The sequence below is a fragment of the Liolophura sinensis genome, chromosome 3 (genome assembly GCF_032854445.1).
Source record: "Liolophura sinensis isolate JHLJ2023 chromosome 3, CUHK_Ljap_v2, whole genome shotgun sequence".
NCBI lineage: Eukaryota > Metazoa > Mollusca > Polyplacophora > Chitonida > Chitonidae > Liolophura > Liolophura sinensis.
Genome location: NC_088297.1, coordinates 19,450,368 through 19,469,705, shown reverse-complemented (window position 1 = coordinate 19,469,705; position 19,338 = coordinate 19,450,368). Strand labels below are relative to the sequence as shown.

The 19,338-nt window shown below is 39.0% G+C and overlaps 1 protein-coding gene across 1 annotated transcript; it reads right to left on the bottom strand.

The window, feature by feature from the left end:
• Positions 1-2,151: 2,151 nt before the first annotated feature.
• Positions 2,152-8,944, bottom strand: LOC135464187 (uncharacterized). The gene is made up of 7 exons (XM_064741693.1): positions 8,866-8,944; positions 7,203-7,257; positions 6,612-6,759; positions 6,327-6,480; positions 5,323-5,531; positions 3,030-3,178; positions 2,152-2,436 (listed from the first exon to the last, which is right to left on the bottom strand). Exons 1-7 carry the CDS (start codon positions 8,906-8,908, stop codon positions 2,289-2,291), a joined length of 906 nt encoding a protein of 301 aa, XP_064597763.1. The 5' UTR covers positions 8,909-8,944; the 3' UTR covers positions 2,152-2,288.
• Between the last annotated feature and the right edge of the window lie 10,394 nt (positions 8,945-19,338).

Here is a 19,338-nt window from a genome sequence, read left to right as displayed (position 1 = left end):
CGGGGATTCGTTAATTGTTTTTTGTCTCACTGGCTTCATGACAACCTCGGTAAACCAAAGATAGAGTGCCAACTCTTTATGAATGGTATTCTTGAGGTAAATTATACGAAACAAGGGAATTGTGTTCTGTAGATTTTGTTGATTGGCAATTGGGTCCAACATTTGTTTCCGTGAATGGGTACTGATTGGGTAATACGGCCACACGAACAGTTTAGCTTGTTGATACACTGTACATTTCTGCGCTGTTATTTTGCACCATGATCAAATGTTTTTTATCTCTTTTCGATAGAACTCAAAACTTTTTTAGCCGTGTTACTTCCCACCCCCTGGACGTTATCATGGTAGCATTATGTTAAGGACTTCACTTCCGCCAACACAGCTCAAGGAATGGTGGTCAGGCTTGGTTGATTTTTGGATACCTTGTGGGGAAAAGTGCATGTGGATGTAGGGCATTGTACCAAGCAAAACTTAGGGTACATAATTTTTTTTAATTGAAGTTGACAAATTTACTACATATATAGTAAGAAAAATCAATGCCCTGGTGTAACCGAAAATAAGTGACTTGTTCGCTTGTTTCTTTGCTGATTGGTTGAGATGTTCAACATCTGCTGCTTTGACACACAATGTGTTTGCTTGACTTTAGTCTTGGAACGGAACTTATCGAGGCCCGCCGCCTCCACTGTTCCCCAGAGTAAGGTGACAATAACAGGTCAACAGGCCTTTTGGGGACTTTAGTGTGGTCTTACATACAAATGCATATCGTTTGACAGTACTTGCATATCGTCCACATGAAAGACACGTGTAGATCTCACAGTGGCGGGAAATCTGCTCTGCACACGGAGCAATGTAGGTCAGTCAGTTAATCAGAGCGACCATGTGATTTAATCCGTGATATCCATATCCCTTGGATCATTATACTGACACACGCTCTCTACGGAGAATATTCTCTGATAAGGCGTTCAAATCAATCAGTCAATGAAAACAGTCATTCAATCAGTCAATTTACGAGTGAAGTGGATGAGACTGAATGGAATGTTTGCAATCTCGGCACAAATCCAGGCAGGTACAATGGGGATTCTCGTGTAGAAAATTATGATACAAATAAGATAATCACTTGTTTTTCAAAGAAAAACAGATAACTCAGGTGAAACCATTTAAAGGAGAAGAAAATTTAAATATCAGTCAAATACCATTGAAAAGAGCATGCATTTCCTCGCAGGTGCATGCCACAAAACAAATTATAATATGCTCCTCAAGTTGATAAATTATAAATAAAGTCAGCGCCAAAATCCGCTTTGGGCGACCCCATTTTGCCTAAGAACTAGTCCTAAAGTCTTTTGTGTTAGGAGGAGAATTGCCGTTGGAAACTGCCGAAGTCCAGTTCGTACATTTCCGGTGGAGCTCTTCTTCCCAGTACAGTTCGTTTTCCTCTTGACGATCGGGAAACCGGAATGTTAAACGTAGGTTCCGAGTTTACACGAACAAACCGACAGTTTTACGGACTCTCATTGGCTGAGAGGCAGCACACCCCCAGCATAAATTACAGGGTGTTAAAGATGGAGGACGTCTTGAACTCAGCGATTTGCGCGAGCTTTGCCGTTTTCAGGCTTTGCGTGTATGGCGAGGAAAAATGGCAAAATTATGCAGCAGGCACCACCAGATAGAAAAAAATGTGCTCTTTTCACCCCATAGTGTCATGTTTTTAAGTTTTCTTCTCCTTTAACGTTCATGTCCTGTCAAAGCTGTGTCGGAGCCACGACAATATCACTCAAATTATCCAGAGACTGGACAACGGAGAGAAGACGAAACCATTCCAGCTATCCTGGTACTTGACATAGCACCAGTACAGTCAAGAGGAAAACCATTCCAGCCATCCTGGTACTTGACATAGCACCAGTACAGTCAAGAGGAAAACCATTCCAGACATCCTGGTAATTAATAAGGCCTCCGTACAGTCAAGAGGAAATCCATTCCAACTGTCCCTGTATATTACAAGGCATCAGTACAGTCTAGAGGAAAATCATTCCAGCTGTATATGGTACTTTACCAGGTCACGGGATAGCTGGCACAGGCAATGCAAGATGGGGTGAAACTGAACAAGCTGTTTAGTCAGTATAGCTCAGCACTCAACTTAAGAGACAATTTATGTCCTTAAGGAAACTCCCATTGACCCAGTTTCCTGTTGAATGTTTTATTAACAATTTTCTTTCAACATTGCACATTTTCAACGTTCTTACAAGTTTTCTCGGGTTTTGCACAACACGTATCAACATGCTTTTATGTCGTGGTTACATACACGTTTTAAGAGGTACGTAAACATCGGGGCGATTTCCTGTGTACACGTACTCCAACACGGCGAAGATTTCCGGGTCGTGTTGCCGGAGATACGCACGTGCGGTGGACACACTGGAGCAGATGTGCGTCCCACTGCCGCACCTGAAGACGGAAATGTGGAAAAACGATTTAGTATATTTAGCGAGTGATATGAGAACAAATTATAAAACAGCGAGACGACAACAAGCGTAGTGATAGCACTATGTAAAAAATGGTGATATGTAAAGAAACAGGGAGTCGTGCCTAGCGATAACCCTGGCATCCAAGCAGACATTCGTATGCCAGCTGTCAAATAAAAATGAACGTTCCAGGTCAAAAATGGCAAGGCCAATTCCCAAAAGAACGTCCAACAAAAACCACCAAAGAGATAAGAAGGCATATAAAGAACGAAATTAAGACGGGGGATAAGGCACTGCACAGTAGTTATGGCGCACGGTGAAGGAGACGCTAACATCAGTTTAGCCATATAATGCGTATTCCGTATTTTCGTAATACATAGGTTACTGTCCTTTTCAAGGAATTACCTCCCCTGACGGTAGGTATCTGTGTTTTGTTTCAGTGCTACATTATGTGGGATTTTGTGAAATATTACGCTTACTTCGGCTGTAAAGTAAATGCACGAACGAAAATTGCAATGTTTCAAAAATAATGAGCCTTGCAAGAAATTGCAACCGTCAAGGAAGGTGAATACTCACACATTCATCCCACCGTTGGCGCCAATCATATGAGAGGACAGGAAGAAGGCCGTCGTCGCCTCCGCGAAGTACTCATCCTGATTGCGCATGGCGTAGGAACTCAGTTTCCACGTGCCTTTGGCGTGGATGTCATTGTAAGCTTTGTGAATCTGAATATTAGAAACGCTCATCATTACAGTTTATTGACTCAGTAGTCTTCATATTATTCATGTGGGAAAAGGAATCTAAGCTTGTCACATTTACACATCAGCGAATGCTTGGGGTTTAACGTCGTACTTGACAATGTTTAGTCATATGACGACGAGGAGTCGTTGGGTGTATGTATATATATGATGTCGTCTTCTTCTTGTAGAGCGAATCCAAGCCGCCAAGGTACTGCTGCCACTTAGGTATCATGCCGAAGACACCAGAGAGGACACCGCACCCAATCATACTGACACTGGGCCAACCAGTCATGTTTTCTTGCCCTAACCTCTCAATGCTTAGCGTCAAGCTAGGCAGTAGCAATAACCATTTTTAAAGTCTTTCGTACGACCCGACCCGGGTTTGATCCCGGGTGTCTCCCGAGTTCGAGGAGGACGCTTTAACCATTACGCCACCGAACCGGTTTTAGCCCTCAGTGCTCCATCGTTTTGAGAAGTATTTGTGTTGTTGTTAAGACAAGTATCTGAGTACTAACCTTCACAAGTATCTGCGTACTAACCTTCACAAGTATGTGATTTCTAACCTTCGGGAGTATCCGATTACTAACCTTCACAAGTATCTGAGTACTAACCTTCACAAATATCTGACTACTAACCTTCACAAGTACATGCATTTGATTACTAACCTTCACATCTAGCACTCATAACATATAGCTAATATGTGGTTTCCATTCGACACAGGGGGCCTCTGTGGCTCCGTCGGTTAAAGCGCTAGCGCAGCGTAATGACCTAGGAGTCTCTCACCAATGCGGTCGCTATGAGTTGAAGTCCAGCTCATGCTGGCTTCCTCTCCGGCAATACGTGAGAAGGTCTTCCAGCAACCTGCGGATGGTCGTGGGTTTCCCCCGGGCTCTGCCCGGTTTCCTTCCACCATAATGCTGGCCGCCGTCGTATGAGTGAAATATTCTTGAGTACGGCGTAAAACACCAATCAAATAAATAAATAAATAAATCCATTCGGCATAACACATCTATGATGAACCACATCCGTGGTTTACTGAGGATAAATTAAGCCAAGAAGAATTAAGGGGTCATCATCGCTACAGATGAGGAAACCGGACATATGAGGAAACCAAACAGATGATATTGTATGTATTAACGGTTACAAATCTAGGTGTCAAAACAGACATTCATATACCAGAAATCAAAAAAGACGTTTCAATTCAATAATGTCAAGGCGCCTTCACAAAACAACATTCAACACAAACCACTGAGAAATCAACAAAGTATACTAAGCATAAAATTAATGCAGATTCTAGCAACGAGAAGCAGTCTACATTTTCAGTTACGGATGAACGACGCCCTCGATGCCGCCTCGCCCAGAAATGTTTAATGTTCCGGAAGGCGACCAGTCTATACCCAGCTGAACTGCGGCATTAAAGGCAAAGAAAGTTCTAAAATTGATAGCAGACAATCAAACACTGTCAAGGTAAATAGTTTGATTCACTTTTTAAAAAAAATTTTTATCACGGACTGAAATGCATAAAAATCATAGGACGAAATATAGCAGTCTATATGTGTGAAGTGGCAAAAACTGGTCAACTGGCCCAGTACGGTCAGAAAATGCCACAGTAGAATCCAACTAACACTGTCAAGGTAAATGGTTTGATTTACTTTTTTAGAATTTTTCTAACGGACTGAAATGCATAAAGATCAAGGGATTGTATGGTGATCTGTTGGGACCAAGAGGGTATCAGTAACGTCACAGCAATATTTTGACTTGAAATAGTTCGTTTCAAGGTTCATTTGTTGAAGGCTTTCATGGTTCTAAACGAAGAGGCATTTTGAATGATAAACTATAGCAATCCATATGTGCGAAGTGACAAAAAGCTGAAGTGACATCACTGGTTCCACTTTGGTCAGAAAAGGCCAAAGGAGAAACCAAAGTTTTAAATGCATTTTACTACGTGGAAAATTGTACTGAAAAACTAACAGAACTATTTTCCCGGACAATACTGTATATAAAGGTCTTTCATCTGACATGTGCTCCATACTAGTGTGTTCTTTGCCAGTAGATTAGGACGTTTATCAGCTAAATGGCAATATGCAATGGTTTCGTGTGACAATTATCAAGTGCTGAGAATCTCTCACCCTTTCCCGCCAGTACTTGTCCAGGTGAAACATGATTTGATGAGCAAACTCGTGACTCAACACGTTCAAAGTTTTGTGGTAGGCGTCGTGACTGTTACACAAAACGTTGTCATCGACGACGTAAGAACGTCTTGACGTCAGACCCCCGATGGTGGAGAATTTACGACCATCCGAGATGCAAGTGTGAGCACAAGAACCTTTGCAGGAACCTACGAAGAAATTTCAAACATATTCCACTATGATGTTATAATTTCGGCATAGTAGAGTAACACTAAGTGATAGGATGGAGTAGAGTAACACTTACTCTGACAAGAAGTGGGAGGGTAACACTTAAAGTGACAGGATGGGATAAGAAGCTGGATAGGGAACATACTGTAAAAGAATGGTGTGGAATAACACTTACCTTGACAAATTTGTCTAGGGTAACATGTAATGTAAGAGTAAGGTGTGGAATAACACTTACTTTGATAGGATGAGTGGAGTAACATTTTCTGTAGCAGTCTGGAGTGGAGTAAACTGTGACAGCATGAAGAGGAGTAACACTTACTGTGATAGGCTGAGGGTGAGCAACACTTTCTGTGACAGGATGGGATGGAGTAACACATACTGTGATTGGACGGGGTGAAATAACACTCACTGTGACCAGGATGGGGCGGAGTAACACTTTCTGTGACAGTATGGGAGTAGAAGTAACGTACTGTGAGAGGATGGGGTGGGGTGACACCTACTGTGACAGGAAGGGGTGGAGTAACATTTACTGTAACAGGGTGGGTGGAGTAGCACTTACTGTGACAGGATGCATGGGATGGAGCAACACTTACTGTGAGAAGATGAGGTGGAGTAGCACTTACCTTGACAGGATGGTGTAGTGGAGTAAGACTTGTTGTAACGTGGTGGAATGGCGTTATGCTCACTGCGACACGATGGGGTGGAGTAAAACTTACTGTGACAGAATGAAGTAGAGTAAAACTTAATGTGACAGAATGAGGTAGAGTAACACTTACTGTGACAAGATGGGGTGTCAGTGTGACTGGACATCTCTGGGTACACAGTCAGTCCCTCAGCTTTAGTGAAACAGACCCACGCCCAATCCGGTGGCAACACGGGAATACACACTTTCTGCATGTGTTTGATCATCAGGCCTACAGTTATGGCAGCCTAAAGGACAGAGCCATATTCACTTTGATAGCCGTTATAACTGCTGGTTATCAAATTATGGATTTATCTATTTAAACAAGTGAATTAAGATGTTTTTTTTATTTTTCCACCAGGTGCATATTTCGATTTACCTTCTCCATGGCTTGGTCTGACACATGTGTAGTGGCAGCAATGGTGATAACTTCCAAGCGTGGATGAGAATGGTATACCGCCCCATTCTTAGCCACATATCGGTACTTAAAAGACACAGGTGCGTCGTCATCTTGTGTGATGTTCGGTCTGAAAATATTGCACAGACAGAAAAATCTAAGCTTAAAGCGCAAAGGGATATCATCATTGACCAGTCAAAACAAAGGGTCGAACATAAATGGACTAAGTTAGCATAATTTTTTAAAGCATGCAGCAAAAAAAATTTTTTTAGTCCATACACTGATTCCATGCTAAGTAAAACAGAATAACGTAGGGCTAACATGTTCCCCATCTTTACTGTGATCTTTGTAACATTATTAGACAGTAAACCGCTGAACACAGGATATGGTGAAAACCTTAAAATGTTTATTTTCAACGTAAAAATGTTATGTTGAAACAGTATAAAACTCGCCATGAGGAGTTGCTTCCTATTCAACGATAAGTGCCATACGCCACGATATTCAGCATCCAGTCTTAGCTCATTAGCAAGTGAATAAGGATGACATGTATTAAGACGTATTCCATGTATTTACCTGAACACGACGTTTATCTCCCCTTGATCGACTGGCGGTGGAGGTGGTATAGCCACTGTACAAAAATATAACATGGAACATGAAAACACACGTAACATATGCAAACATAAGATAAAGCAGTAACATAGAGGTGAAACTTAGATAATGCATAAGCTTACCCTGAATGAATGATTAAATGATGAATGATGAATGAATGAATGAGTGAAAGAATGCCTATGGATTAACACTGTATATGGACAATATAATAGGCATATTGTAGTTCTCTTTGCCCTGGGGCCATAAAAGCACTGAAGTACGCCTCATTAATATAAATACAAACTACATGAAATATTTATTACTATACACCAAGAAAGTTTATTTGAGGGGATGTTTAAATGTTTTTGTGCATATCTAAATACAATTAAAGAAATGGGTTATTAACACAGATGAACTCTTCTTTGGTCAGAGATGTACATCGTATCTATTAACACTCATGAGCTGTTCTTGGGTTACAGATGTACATCGTATCTATTCACACAGATGAAGTGTTCTTTAGTCAGAGATGTACATCGTATCTGTTAACACTCATGAGCTGTTCTTGGGTTACAGATGTACATCGTATCTATTAACACAGATAAAGTGTTCTTTGGTCAGAGATGTACATCGTATCTGTTAACACTCATGAGCTGTTCTTGGGTTAGAGATGTACATCGTATCTATTCACACAGATGAAGTGTTCTTTAGTCAGAGATGTACATCGTATCTATTAACACTCATGAGCTGTTCTTGGGTTACAGATGTACATCGTATCTATTAACACAGATAAAGTGTTCTTTGGTCAGAGATGTACATCGTATCTGTTAACACTCATGAGCTGTTCTTGGGTTAGAGATGTACATCGTATCTATTAACACAGATGAAGTGTTCTTTGGTCAGAGATGTACATCGTATCTGTTAACACTCATGAGCTGTTCTTGGGTTAGAGATGCACATCGTATCTATTAACACAGATGAAGTGTTCTTTGGTCAGAGATGTACATCGTATCTGTTAACACTGCTGAGCTGTTCTTGGGCTAGAGATGTACATCGTATCTGTTAACACTCATGAGCTGTTCTTGGGCTAGAGATGTACATCGTATCTATTAACACAGATGCAGTGTTCTTTGGTCAGAGATGTACATCGGATCTGTTAACACTGCTGTGGTGTTCTTGGGTTAGAGATGTAGATCATCTCTCGCTAAAAGCCATATGAATTCCATCAAGGTGGACTAGACATGGATTCCAGTTCCTGACATATATTGGTAGCCTTTATATGTCAGACGGATTGTCAGAAACATGGCAAGATGTAGTGATTTCATTCCTATTGTATGGGATTTCCTTTACCATCGACTTAACGGTCATATTGCACGTGCGTTAAAGATCAAAGTTGCTAATGAAAAAGGGGTGCTTGAAAATCATACATATTATTACATTATGTTACAAGAAGAAATGGAAAAAGTGAAAATAGTCTTGACTTATGTCTACCTATACAAACGATTTGCGGATTATTCGTCACAATTGTTTCACATACAAAATACCGAGTGGGGGAGACATAATTCATTATTTTTCCTTACATAAATGTTAATAATTTGTTATTATTCAAGGCAACATTTGCGTTTGAGGAGGTAGAAATTTCAATATTTACCCGCAACCGTTGCTAAGAACGAGCAGAGCCAAAGAGACGGCATCTTGTCTGGTACGATTCCAAGGTCCGAAAAACTAGATAAGTAGTTAGTTGGACAGAAAACGGCGAAAGTACCGACGTTAAATGGGTGGGAGAGAACAGATGGTCCGTTGTTATCGGTTGGGGTCAGTGAGGAATATCTCTGTACACTGAATTGTACAGGAATCCGTCATGTAAACTCTATTTCTTTTATTCCGTCCTAATTCCGTACTTTATGTACTTTCTTAGGTCTTTGATGGTTTTGTCGTAAAAGTCGTATTGGGAATTGGGCTTGCAATTATCGACCCAGAACGTACATTTTGATTGAAAGCTGGAATACGAACGTATGTCTCGATGCATAATTGTAGTATTAAACTAGAAATAAGCATTCAACATGCAGAGCACAACCCCACGCCACGGTCAAATGCACGAATAAAAGCCCACACATTGCAGACAAAGTGACAATTTTCAGCATTTGGTGAGAATCGGTTAGAAAATTTTTGGATCTGCTTATTGACCCGGATCACCAAGAAATTTAAGGGATTGGTAATTGACCGAAGTCCAAAATTTGTGTTACTTATTTCTTATTTGATTGATGCTAACACGTTTATAAGCTTTGCGCAACCTTGCAAATGATTCCTTTATTAGAGTGTAGGAATTGTTAGAGCTTTTATGTCCTTTGCCTTTTTAACGCTTTTATGGAAATCGAGTTGTTTCTGGTGTGCTTTGGAATTCAGAATCCGTCACGTGCATGTAAGATGTTTCGTTCAGGCGCGCACCCACAATTGCCGTACTGATCCTATGCGCTTGCGCGTGCGTGCTCTTGTGCTTTGTCATCACATTTAATAAACATTGACTTTAAAACAATGCCACGGGACCAGACCTCGGAGGTTCATAGGCAGCCAACAAAATCCGGGCGTATGGAGGTATACCGCACGAAAAAGTACAGCACAGAGTAAATGCAGAGCAGCGGGGACAGTGAAAACTTCCAGAGATTGTGCAAAACCAAGGTTATCAGTTCTGGGTTATCATTTTGTGCGTCTGGAAGGCAGACATCATTAATCATTAGTTCTAGCAGAAATGATTCTTACAGAAACGCTTTTACTTTCATTGATTTTACATTTAGGAGTGATCTGCTCTGCTGTTCTGTGTGTCAGTGTACGGAGAACGTAGAACTGTTAGGAAACGAATCGGAAGTCCTGCTTTAAACTGATAGTATCTAAAAGATTGTCGATACTTGCTCATCTCGAGCTTGGTAATTTCTTTTACCCCAGTTAGGGTTACTTTCTAACTGTTCAACTGAACTGCACACCGCCCCCTCCCCCACCTCCATAGTTTGATTTATTTTTTTTTCGAATATTTTTCGACATAATAAAATGCATTTGAAACTTTGGATTTTACTGTAGCCTTTTCTGACCGTATTGGGACCAGTGATGTCACTTCAGCTTTTTGCCATTTGAAACACATAGATACCTATATTTCATCATTTTTGAAAAAAATATTGCTGTGACGTCACTAATATCCCCTGGGCCCCAACAGACCACCATAGAATCCTATGTTTTAAATGCATTTTGTCAAATAGAAAAAATTTTAAAAAATTAAAGTATTTTCCTTCACAGTGTTGAATAGTTTTTCATCTGATAAATATTTCATTTTGGTTTTTTTCTTTTCTTTCAGTACACCCTGGCTTGCTGGATGTAGGTTATTGTCGAGGAAGGATTGCTGCCTTACAACACCCACTACAGTTTCTTCCACCCATAAAAATGACCGTCATTGTAAAAAAACAAAATTAAGTTAATTTTCATAGTACACATTAATCAATTCCAGATGTAGCTATTATTTACATAACCAGTGTTTCGGTCGAGTTAGTGTAATGTATATGGAAGTTTTGCTGTCAGTTTGTTTTGAGGGAAAAGACCACAAACATATATATATCAGGTGAGAATATTTTTGCCGAGCAATAAGTATACGTCCTCATTTTACATTTACTTTTGAACGTTTGTGTTCATTCCGTTCATTTCACTGATGTTTCATTACAGGCTTTAGAACATTTTCAGTTATACGTCGTCTGTCAAATTTAAAGGTAAATGTAACCAGAGCAACCTCACGAAAGATCGAACACGTGACTATTTCTCAAGGGCTGTTAGTCTTCCGGGAGAATCCAAAAGTAGCCATATATTAAACAGCGAAATAATAAATTGGAGGTGTATGTTTACCATAGCTTTTGACATATTCATGATTGATTTATCACATATTCACGTCCCATGGAACAATTCCAGGAAACTGTTTAAATTGAATCATTCTATGTTTACTTTTTTATTATTATGCATATGTGTGACTGTCATTTCTATTAATTGTTTTTTTTCTATTTTGGTATTTTTAAATAAGGATGTGACACTTGTCTAATAAATTTGAATGTAAATTTCTTGTTTATATCAAAACATATGCATTTATCCTAAATTATGATAATATTTATGAACGTATCAAAAATATAAATATGATCCAAACTGAGCATAGTACATTTGTAAGCTGAAAAGAATAACTTCTAGTGCAAAAATATTTATTAAACCTGTGTTACATCCTCATTTATGACATTATTAAACAAAGACTATAAATACCAAAAGGTGGTCCCAAATACCCACCATACGAAAATTATTTTCAAGTGTCTCTTTCTCCTTAAGGAAAAATCGGAAAAAATATTGAAGACCACATTTAGGAATAGCTTTTCGCACTCTTTCATCTGAACTTTATGTCATTTTTATGTTTTCTCCACCTTTAAAGTTCCTTACGTCTCCGAATGGTAATACGTCTCCAACCAGACCTGAAAACGTGGAAGATATAACACTGGGACAGTGTACTGCGCTTGTCAGCGAAGAGGCCCTAAATAAGGTTACTTACGTGAAGCAAATGTGGAATTTTCAAACATATTTTCCTGGCGACCTTATCTTACAAGAGACGGATTGAGCGTGAAAGGCTACTTTAACGCAAGATGACGATCCTGTTTTGAAGTAAAGGTAGTTGTTATGGTAAATTGCGTCAGGACAGCGTTAAACACCAGTCTTGTGAATTAGCGTTGGATAATTGATTAGTCCGATGTCTCAAGAATTCAGGGGGCCTCTGTGGCTAAGGTGATTAGCGCGCTAGCGCAGCATAATGACCCAGGAACCGGTCACTGTGAGTTCAAGTCAAGCTCATACTGGCATCCTCTCCGGCCGTAAATGGGAAGGTCTTGCAGCAGTTGCGGATGGTCGTGGGTTTCGCCGGGCTTTGTCCGGTTTCCTTCCACCATCCCACTGGTTTCCTGGCCGCCGTTGTATAAGTGAAATATTCTTGAGTACGGCGTAAAACCCCAATCAAATAAATAAATAAATTCTCAAGAACTCGACAGCTGAATGACATGGTTAATGATTTGACTCTCGTTTACACAAGATTTGAATTTTAAATTATTTTTGTGCCATATGCTACACACACACAGTTTACCATATTTACATTTATATTTTACATATTATACGTTGCTAAGTTGATTTCATGCTGTCGATAATCAAAATATGCCTCTCAGTAGCACTTCAATCGCAACTGTCCATGTATCTGTCAGCAACCTGCGGATGGTCGTTTCTTAACACCATAATCGCCGCTGTCGCAAAAGTGATTATCGCCGCTGTCGCAGAAGTGAATACCGAACGCTTTCGCAGACGTGAATATCGCCGCTGCCGCAGAAGTGAATATTGCCGCTGTCGCAGAAGTGAATACCGAAAGCTGTCCCAGACGTGAATTTCGCCGCTGTCGCAGAGGTGAATATCGAAGTATTCTTGATTAACTCCAACCAAATAAATAAATAAAAACATAAATAAATAAATTGTACTGCATTTTATTCCCGTAAAAATGCCAAACCATAGTTAAAGATGCTTTTGGCTGAATTCCACAGCGGTCTTTTCTCTGACTTCATACATGATATGTTTGCTTCGTTTTTCTTTAACCTTTCTGTAGGCAGTCATGACAGTGTTTGCCATTACTCGCTACATGCCCGGTGAAGTGTTTTCGCGTATTGCCAAAGGTAAAGGCGTAGACATCTTCACCATATCAGTAGGACGGCATTTCCGGGAGCGTTAAATAAGCAGTGTAATGATGTTCTGAATATATCACCATTTAAAGATAAATGGTAGTGTACATATCTATTTATTTCCTAATAATATCAATTTATTTATAAAAACGTTTTTTCTTTTCAATTCGACATTACACGACACTGATTTAACTACTTCATCACGATCACCAGCAAAGTAAACATGTTAGAAAACAATAATTAAAATATACTCTCAGAAATGTCTTCTTTTAAACGGAACGTCAATATAGTTTAAGTACGACATTCAAACCATGAGACTTTATCACCAGGTGCTACCAGGAAAATTAGAAAAAAATTAGAATTACTGTTGAACGTGAACAACACAAAGAATTCACTGCGTCCAAGTCTTTGTTAAATCCGCAAGACACTGAAAAACACTCAATTTCAGAAGAATATTCCGCATCCTAAAAGCATGTAGAAAATTTTGGAATTTTGAAAATTTTTGTGACAAGAAAAAGTTACGCTTCTATTATGGTTACTGTTTTTTAAAGTGCAAATAACATGAATTAATGTGCCATGTTTAACACACTACATGATTGAAAAACAACAACAACAAAATCGTGGGAGAATAGTTCACCTTGTCGTGTGCACCTTAGAAGCCAGAATGTTTTTCTTTCCATTTGTTGCTAAAATAAATCTTTAGAAAAAATATTTTCTAAAGGTGATCAATATGATACAACTGTATTGACATCTGTCGAGTTACCTGCCTATCTAACAGGCGGAAATTCTTCAAAATTAGTGGGTTGTCACTGGGAGAGTTGTACGTTGTAGACAGCATCGTCATGTGTGACACGTATGACGGATACTGCCATGAACTGAACGTCCTAGAACACGCATCGAATCATGAACAATGTGGACAAACACGGGGGTGAACGGGTAGGCGTGTTCCCCAAATTTGTTAATATATATTCAGTGCTGATTCGAACAAATCTACTGTTGAAAACTAACTTTATTTAATCAAAGGTAGCATACGTCTGTACATGTGTGGTGAGGTTAAGATATACTTAAACACAACTGAACAAAACGAAATGTAATAGTTTCTGTCTTCTGAATGTCCAGTTTTTAAATGTCTACTTGAACTTCGATTAATCATTTAGAAATACTTTGTTGTTATTTAATCAATCGTGGTATACTGGTGTGAAAAATGTTAAGATGTACTTTAACACCACAGAACAAATATAATGAAAAATAGAACATTCTCTGCCTTCCTGTGAATTGGTGACACCAAACCAGCTAGATACATGGGAGAATGGAATTTCTGACAATCCTCATCCTGTCTTTGATTCATCTAATCCTGTATGCACCGTCAGTCGTATTTTAATAAATAAACCTTAAATCAATTTCAGTATTTTCTGAAGTTTACCAAAATTTCAAACTATGTGCCTAACTACTCACATTATACATTCACGTTTTGAAACGGTAATTGAGCAAAATTATATGTTTTTGTCTGACATTATTTTCAGGCGATCTGGTTCAGCTGTTAAGTATTAATTAAGACGTCCTATTATTATTAAAATAACTGTTATAAGTGAAATATTTGTTATGGGTGAAATAACTGTTTGAGACGATGAGAATATGGATGGAATAGAATATACACCCACCAGTGCGTTCAGGGATGTATGTATGCATGTATGAATGTATGTATGTGTGTGTATGTATGTACATGTGCGTGTATATATGTGTGTATGTATGTATGTGTGTGTGTGTGTGTGTGAATGTATGTGTGTGTGTATGCGTGTATGCTTAGTGTTTAACGTCGTACAGTTCGTTAAAGCAAACAAGTAATCAAGGAGTGATTCTGCTTATCGATGTGAACATGTTATGTGGAGTAAACATTTAGTAAACAAGCAATCTGTCTGAGTAGAGAGGTGAAACCATGCTTGTAACAGAATATTTAAGTAATCAAGCAACATATGCAGAAAAGTAAACAAGCCCTATTTGAGTAAATCAATACAAACAAAACTCATTTGAATATGGAGGAGACATGGTGTCGTAGCACAAAATCTACATTGCATTATAATGTTGTTGTTTTAATGGCCCTTGTTTTCATTCTTAAGTTTTATTATCAAATTTTGTAAGCCTAGAACATTTGTGAAACCTTTCTGTATCAACGTATTCACAGTGTCACAGTGTTTACATTGCAATTGCCAGTTAAAGGGAGACAAAGCCATGTGGTAGGTTTTCTTTCAAGAGTAACATCCCTTGTTACCCATCGCAAGCAGTTGGTTTGGAAAAGGTACTTGATATCACGGGGATTCATGTTTTAGTCCGGACTGTTCCTTTGTACTTGCAATAAAAAGAAAGCCCACGGATGAGCTATACACGAGTGACGATGAGCTGTGAGTTTTTTTATATTCAATTACAACTTTACTGTGAAAGAGTGGATGCTGTACAGCCAACAGAATTATCGTTACTTAGGCTTTTTATTTGCATAAAATAGATTGAAGCGTTCAAAATTGGCGAATATTTATTTATTTTCTCACTTGATTGAAGTTTTATGCGATAATAATGTTTCATACGACGGTGGCCAGTATTATGGTGGAAGGAACCCTAGTCAAGCCTGGAAGAAACCCGCAAACATCCACAGGTTGACCGTATTTTACTCGTTACATGTGAGCATTTTTGTCAGCTATCACACTTTCGGCGCTGTTCTGGTTTTTCTGTTCATTCTGTACGTCTATAACACTGTCGTCGCTGCTCTGGTTTTTCTCTTCATGCTGTATATCTGTTATGACCCAAACTGTCTGTATTATAAAGAGATGGCTTGTTCGAAATACACGACAGTTTGTCAAAAATGTAACCAAAACCAGCAGATTTTATTTTACAACAATTTATTTGTTTTATCAAGAACAGATAACAAGACTTTTACAAATACGAAAGTACTTAAGTTTAACAAGAAAGGATAACAGTATCTATACAAATACTAAAGTACTTACATGTACAACGGTGTCAAGTCTAAACGGACGCATATATTCCACAATGCGGAAAACCATACAGGCATAAATGCACAAATAAGAGGGAAAATCCACAGTATAACTGAGTGTATGACAAAATATACACAAAATTCCACAGACAGGGTCCGTCTACTAATAAACACTGTGTACATAAGAGTACAAATTAAATATACAATTTCAGACTGAACAAGTGCTCGGTGGAGATAGGATATAACAAAGCCAAATCTATAAAGACACCAAAATTCAGCACAAAAGGCCTACTAAAGTAGCACACAGCGAAAGCATCCAAAACTCTCAATAATTCTCCTTTCCCCTCCTTTAACCTGCTTTCGAAAGTCTTATATAGACTGGTGGAATTGTCTAGAATAAGAAAATTCTTGAACACTTGTTGTAAGCAAACAGGCCCCGAACTGAGGGTATTCTGGAACATTCTAAGGCAGAGGCAGACAGCAGGCCCTAAACTCAGCATATGTAAACAGTGACAAGCTAAATTTAGAAGCTGACGGCAGTTGTTCACATAACAATGGCTATCACACTGTCGTCGCTGCCCTAGTTTTCCTCTCTATTCTGTACATCTATCACACGATCGTCCCTGCTCTGGTTTTCTCTCTATGCTTTACGTCTATCACACAGTCGTCGCTGGTTTTTCTCTATATGCCGTACGTGAACATGAGCTGGATCTAAAATAACGGCTGAGACCACAGCGTTTCAGACCAGTGAATTCTACATCTATTCATCTAAGAATCCTCGATTATTCGATTGCGAGGGCCTTTTCCACTATAGACTATGCAGTAAATTATACTGCCAACAAGGAATAATATATACGTAACTAAAGCAATGATTAAAAAGCACTACGACTACGGTGCGATTTAGTTAACCTACCATGCACCTTTAATGATGTTCGTAGTGCTGTGCCTAATTATTTTAATATCCAAGAGCCACCTTGCATATCCCAAGAGTATACAAAGCCCTTCGCTTTCAAAATTTTCAATTATTCCCAGGCCATCAAGGAGTTCGATTTGGCGACGTATACTTCTGGCGGCTATATCTGTGATTGTGAATCCTCAGTTTTCACCTACGGCAGATGTAAACATGTCCTGACTGGTGACCTTAATATTATTAAAAACCATGATCTAAGGAATCTCTTTGTGAGAGGTCCTAAGAATAGAGAAAACAGAAATGTCAACATTCGATCTAACAAAAAAAATATCATATCTGCGCTTGAGGAATATGTTAAAAAATAGTCAAAACGGGAGAAAGTGGATTCTTCGGTACTTAACGAATGGCTTGAGATTGTCAAAAAGAAGGTTAGTTTAGGTATACACCGTATATACATTGATGCTCTACCTAAAGTTAAACAGGTTCTGAAGGATCCCACTATGCAAGAAACACTCGCTTGTCATCACTGTAGCGGACAAGGCTCCTAATAATGTTATCTTTTTTTGCAAGAATTATAATTATCAAATTCTTGTTGAAAAGCTTGTTGAAAGCCAAGAAATTGTACCACGAAACTCTTGTCAAACCTACTTACGAGAGCGTTACAAGAAATAAAGTCATTTTGGAATAAGTATTGTTGTACCATAACAAAAATTCAGGTGTCAACTGCATGTGTATTCTTAACAGCTCCAAACGTCTTACAGAAGAACTTGATGCTCATATGCACATACCGTACAAAGACGTATCCACATGGGTTTCTCTATTCTCTATACCCTCTATATAGTTCCTCACAAAGATCTTATTGAAAAAATATCGTCATTAATTGTGTCGGTATTTACCAAACCAGGTCACCGGTACATTAACGTCAGAAGCAATGAGGCTTTCTTTAGTTCTACTATTTATAAATGTTACAGCTCATGGGATGTTACATTATTTATTGAATTACTTGAATTTCTCATTAATAACATCTATGTGAAATTCGGGGATACCATTTACCAACAGTGCGTACGTATCCCAGTGGGTACCAATTGTGAGCCTCTTTTGGCAGACCTATACCTGTTTTCATATGAATACGAATATTTGTAGAAATTACTTAAAAGTAATAATAAAAACTCGATCCTTTTCATTTACCAAGCGGTATATTGGTGATCTACTGGCGTTAAATAACCCCCATATTGCTGAAGCGGTGAAGGCAATCTATCCGCCTTCACTGGATTTAAAGGAGACAACTGATAGTCCTGATGGTACATCTTATTTGGATCTATATCTGTACAAAGACGAACAAGGCCTCCTTTCACGCTGCCTTTACGACAAATGGGATAATTTAAATTCTGATATTGTAAATTATCCTTATTTGGATAGCAATATACCAAAGGGTCCTGCATATGGCGTATACATATCCCTCTTCGTAGCATTTGTAAGATCTTGCGTAAATTGTGATGACTTCAATCTGCGTCACAAGCTGTTAGTTCAAAAACTAGTTTGTCAAGGATACTCCATCCAACGCCTTCATTCTAAGTTTCTCAAATTTTACAATGAGTATAACACTCTTGTTGGCATGTATGGACAAGGCGTTCAGAATCTCTGGCGATCTGCATTGTGATCAACTACATAGACGGGGCTGTTATCCTTATGTACATATCTATCGTGTACATGGTATTTAACAACATGGATGGCTCTGGTTGCTGAGTGTAACCGTCCATCTTGTAGACAGCTTTTATACAGACCAGCATGTCATGTTTAACATCATAGATCATAGATGTAGTATGAGATCTTTACATATTAACGTGAAAGACGTAATTGTCCGTTACTTTTGAATCACAATCTGTTCGGTTAAGGTCTGTAGCGCTCGTCATTTCAAACTGTATCTAATAACGTTTAACCTGGGCTAGGGGCCGTAAAGGCAGCCATGCCCATTACATCTTTATGATGCCTTTGTGAATCAAAGCGCGACTGAGAAACCTTGTTTAATTGTTATTTGACCTGGAATTCATGGAATAGGAATTTGAACTTTGATATGGAATTCATCCCTGGAATATCCACTGTCTGCCTGCCATCATTGAAAACTGATGACCGCTTCTCTCTTGTGTGTTACCGGCTTTATTTCCTATTTTTATAATTTCTTACATACCTTTGCCTTTGGGAGCTAGTGTTAAACGTTGTTTTGGAAATGGATCTTGCGATTATCGACTTGGAACGCCCTTTACGGACAACGAATGGTACACGAATGTCGGACATGACGCTAATATTTATTTCCCCACCTTCATTTTGTGACACAAATGACGATTGACCTGTCAGTCGTTCGGACAGTGTCGCTAGACCACAAGAGATGCGGATTCAAACTCGGCGATGGACAGGGACAGTAGATTTCCTGTTCCTCACTGTTTGTGAGGCGTTGATAACAGTTAACTTTGGGTGGCGGTCGTAGGGTCGTGTGCACAGAAT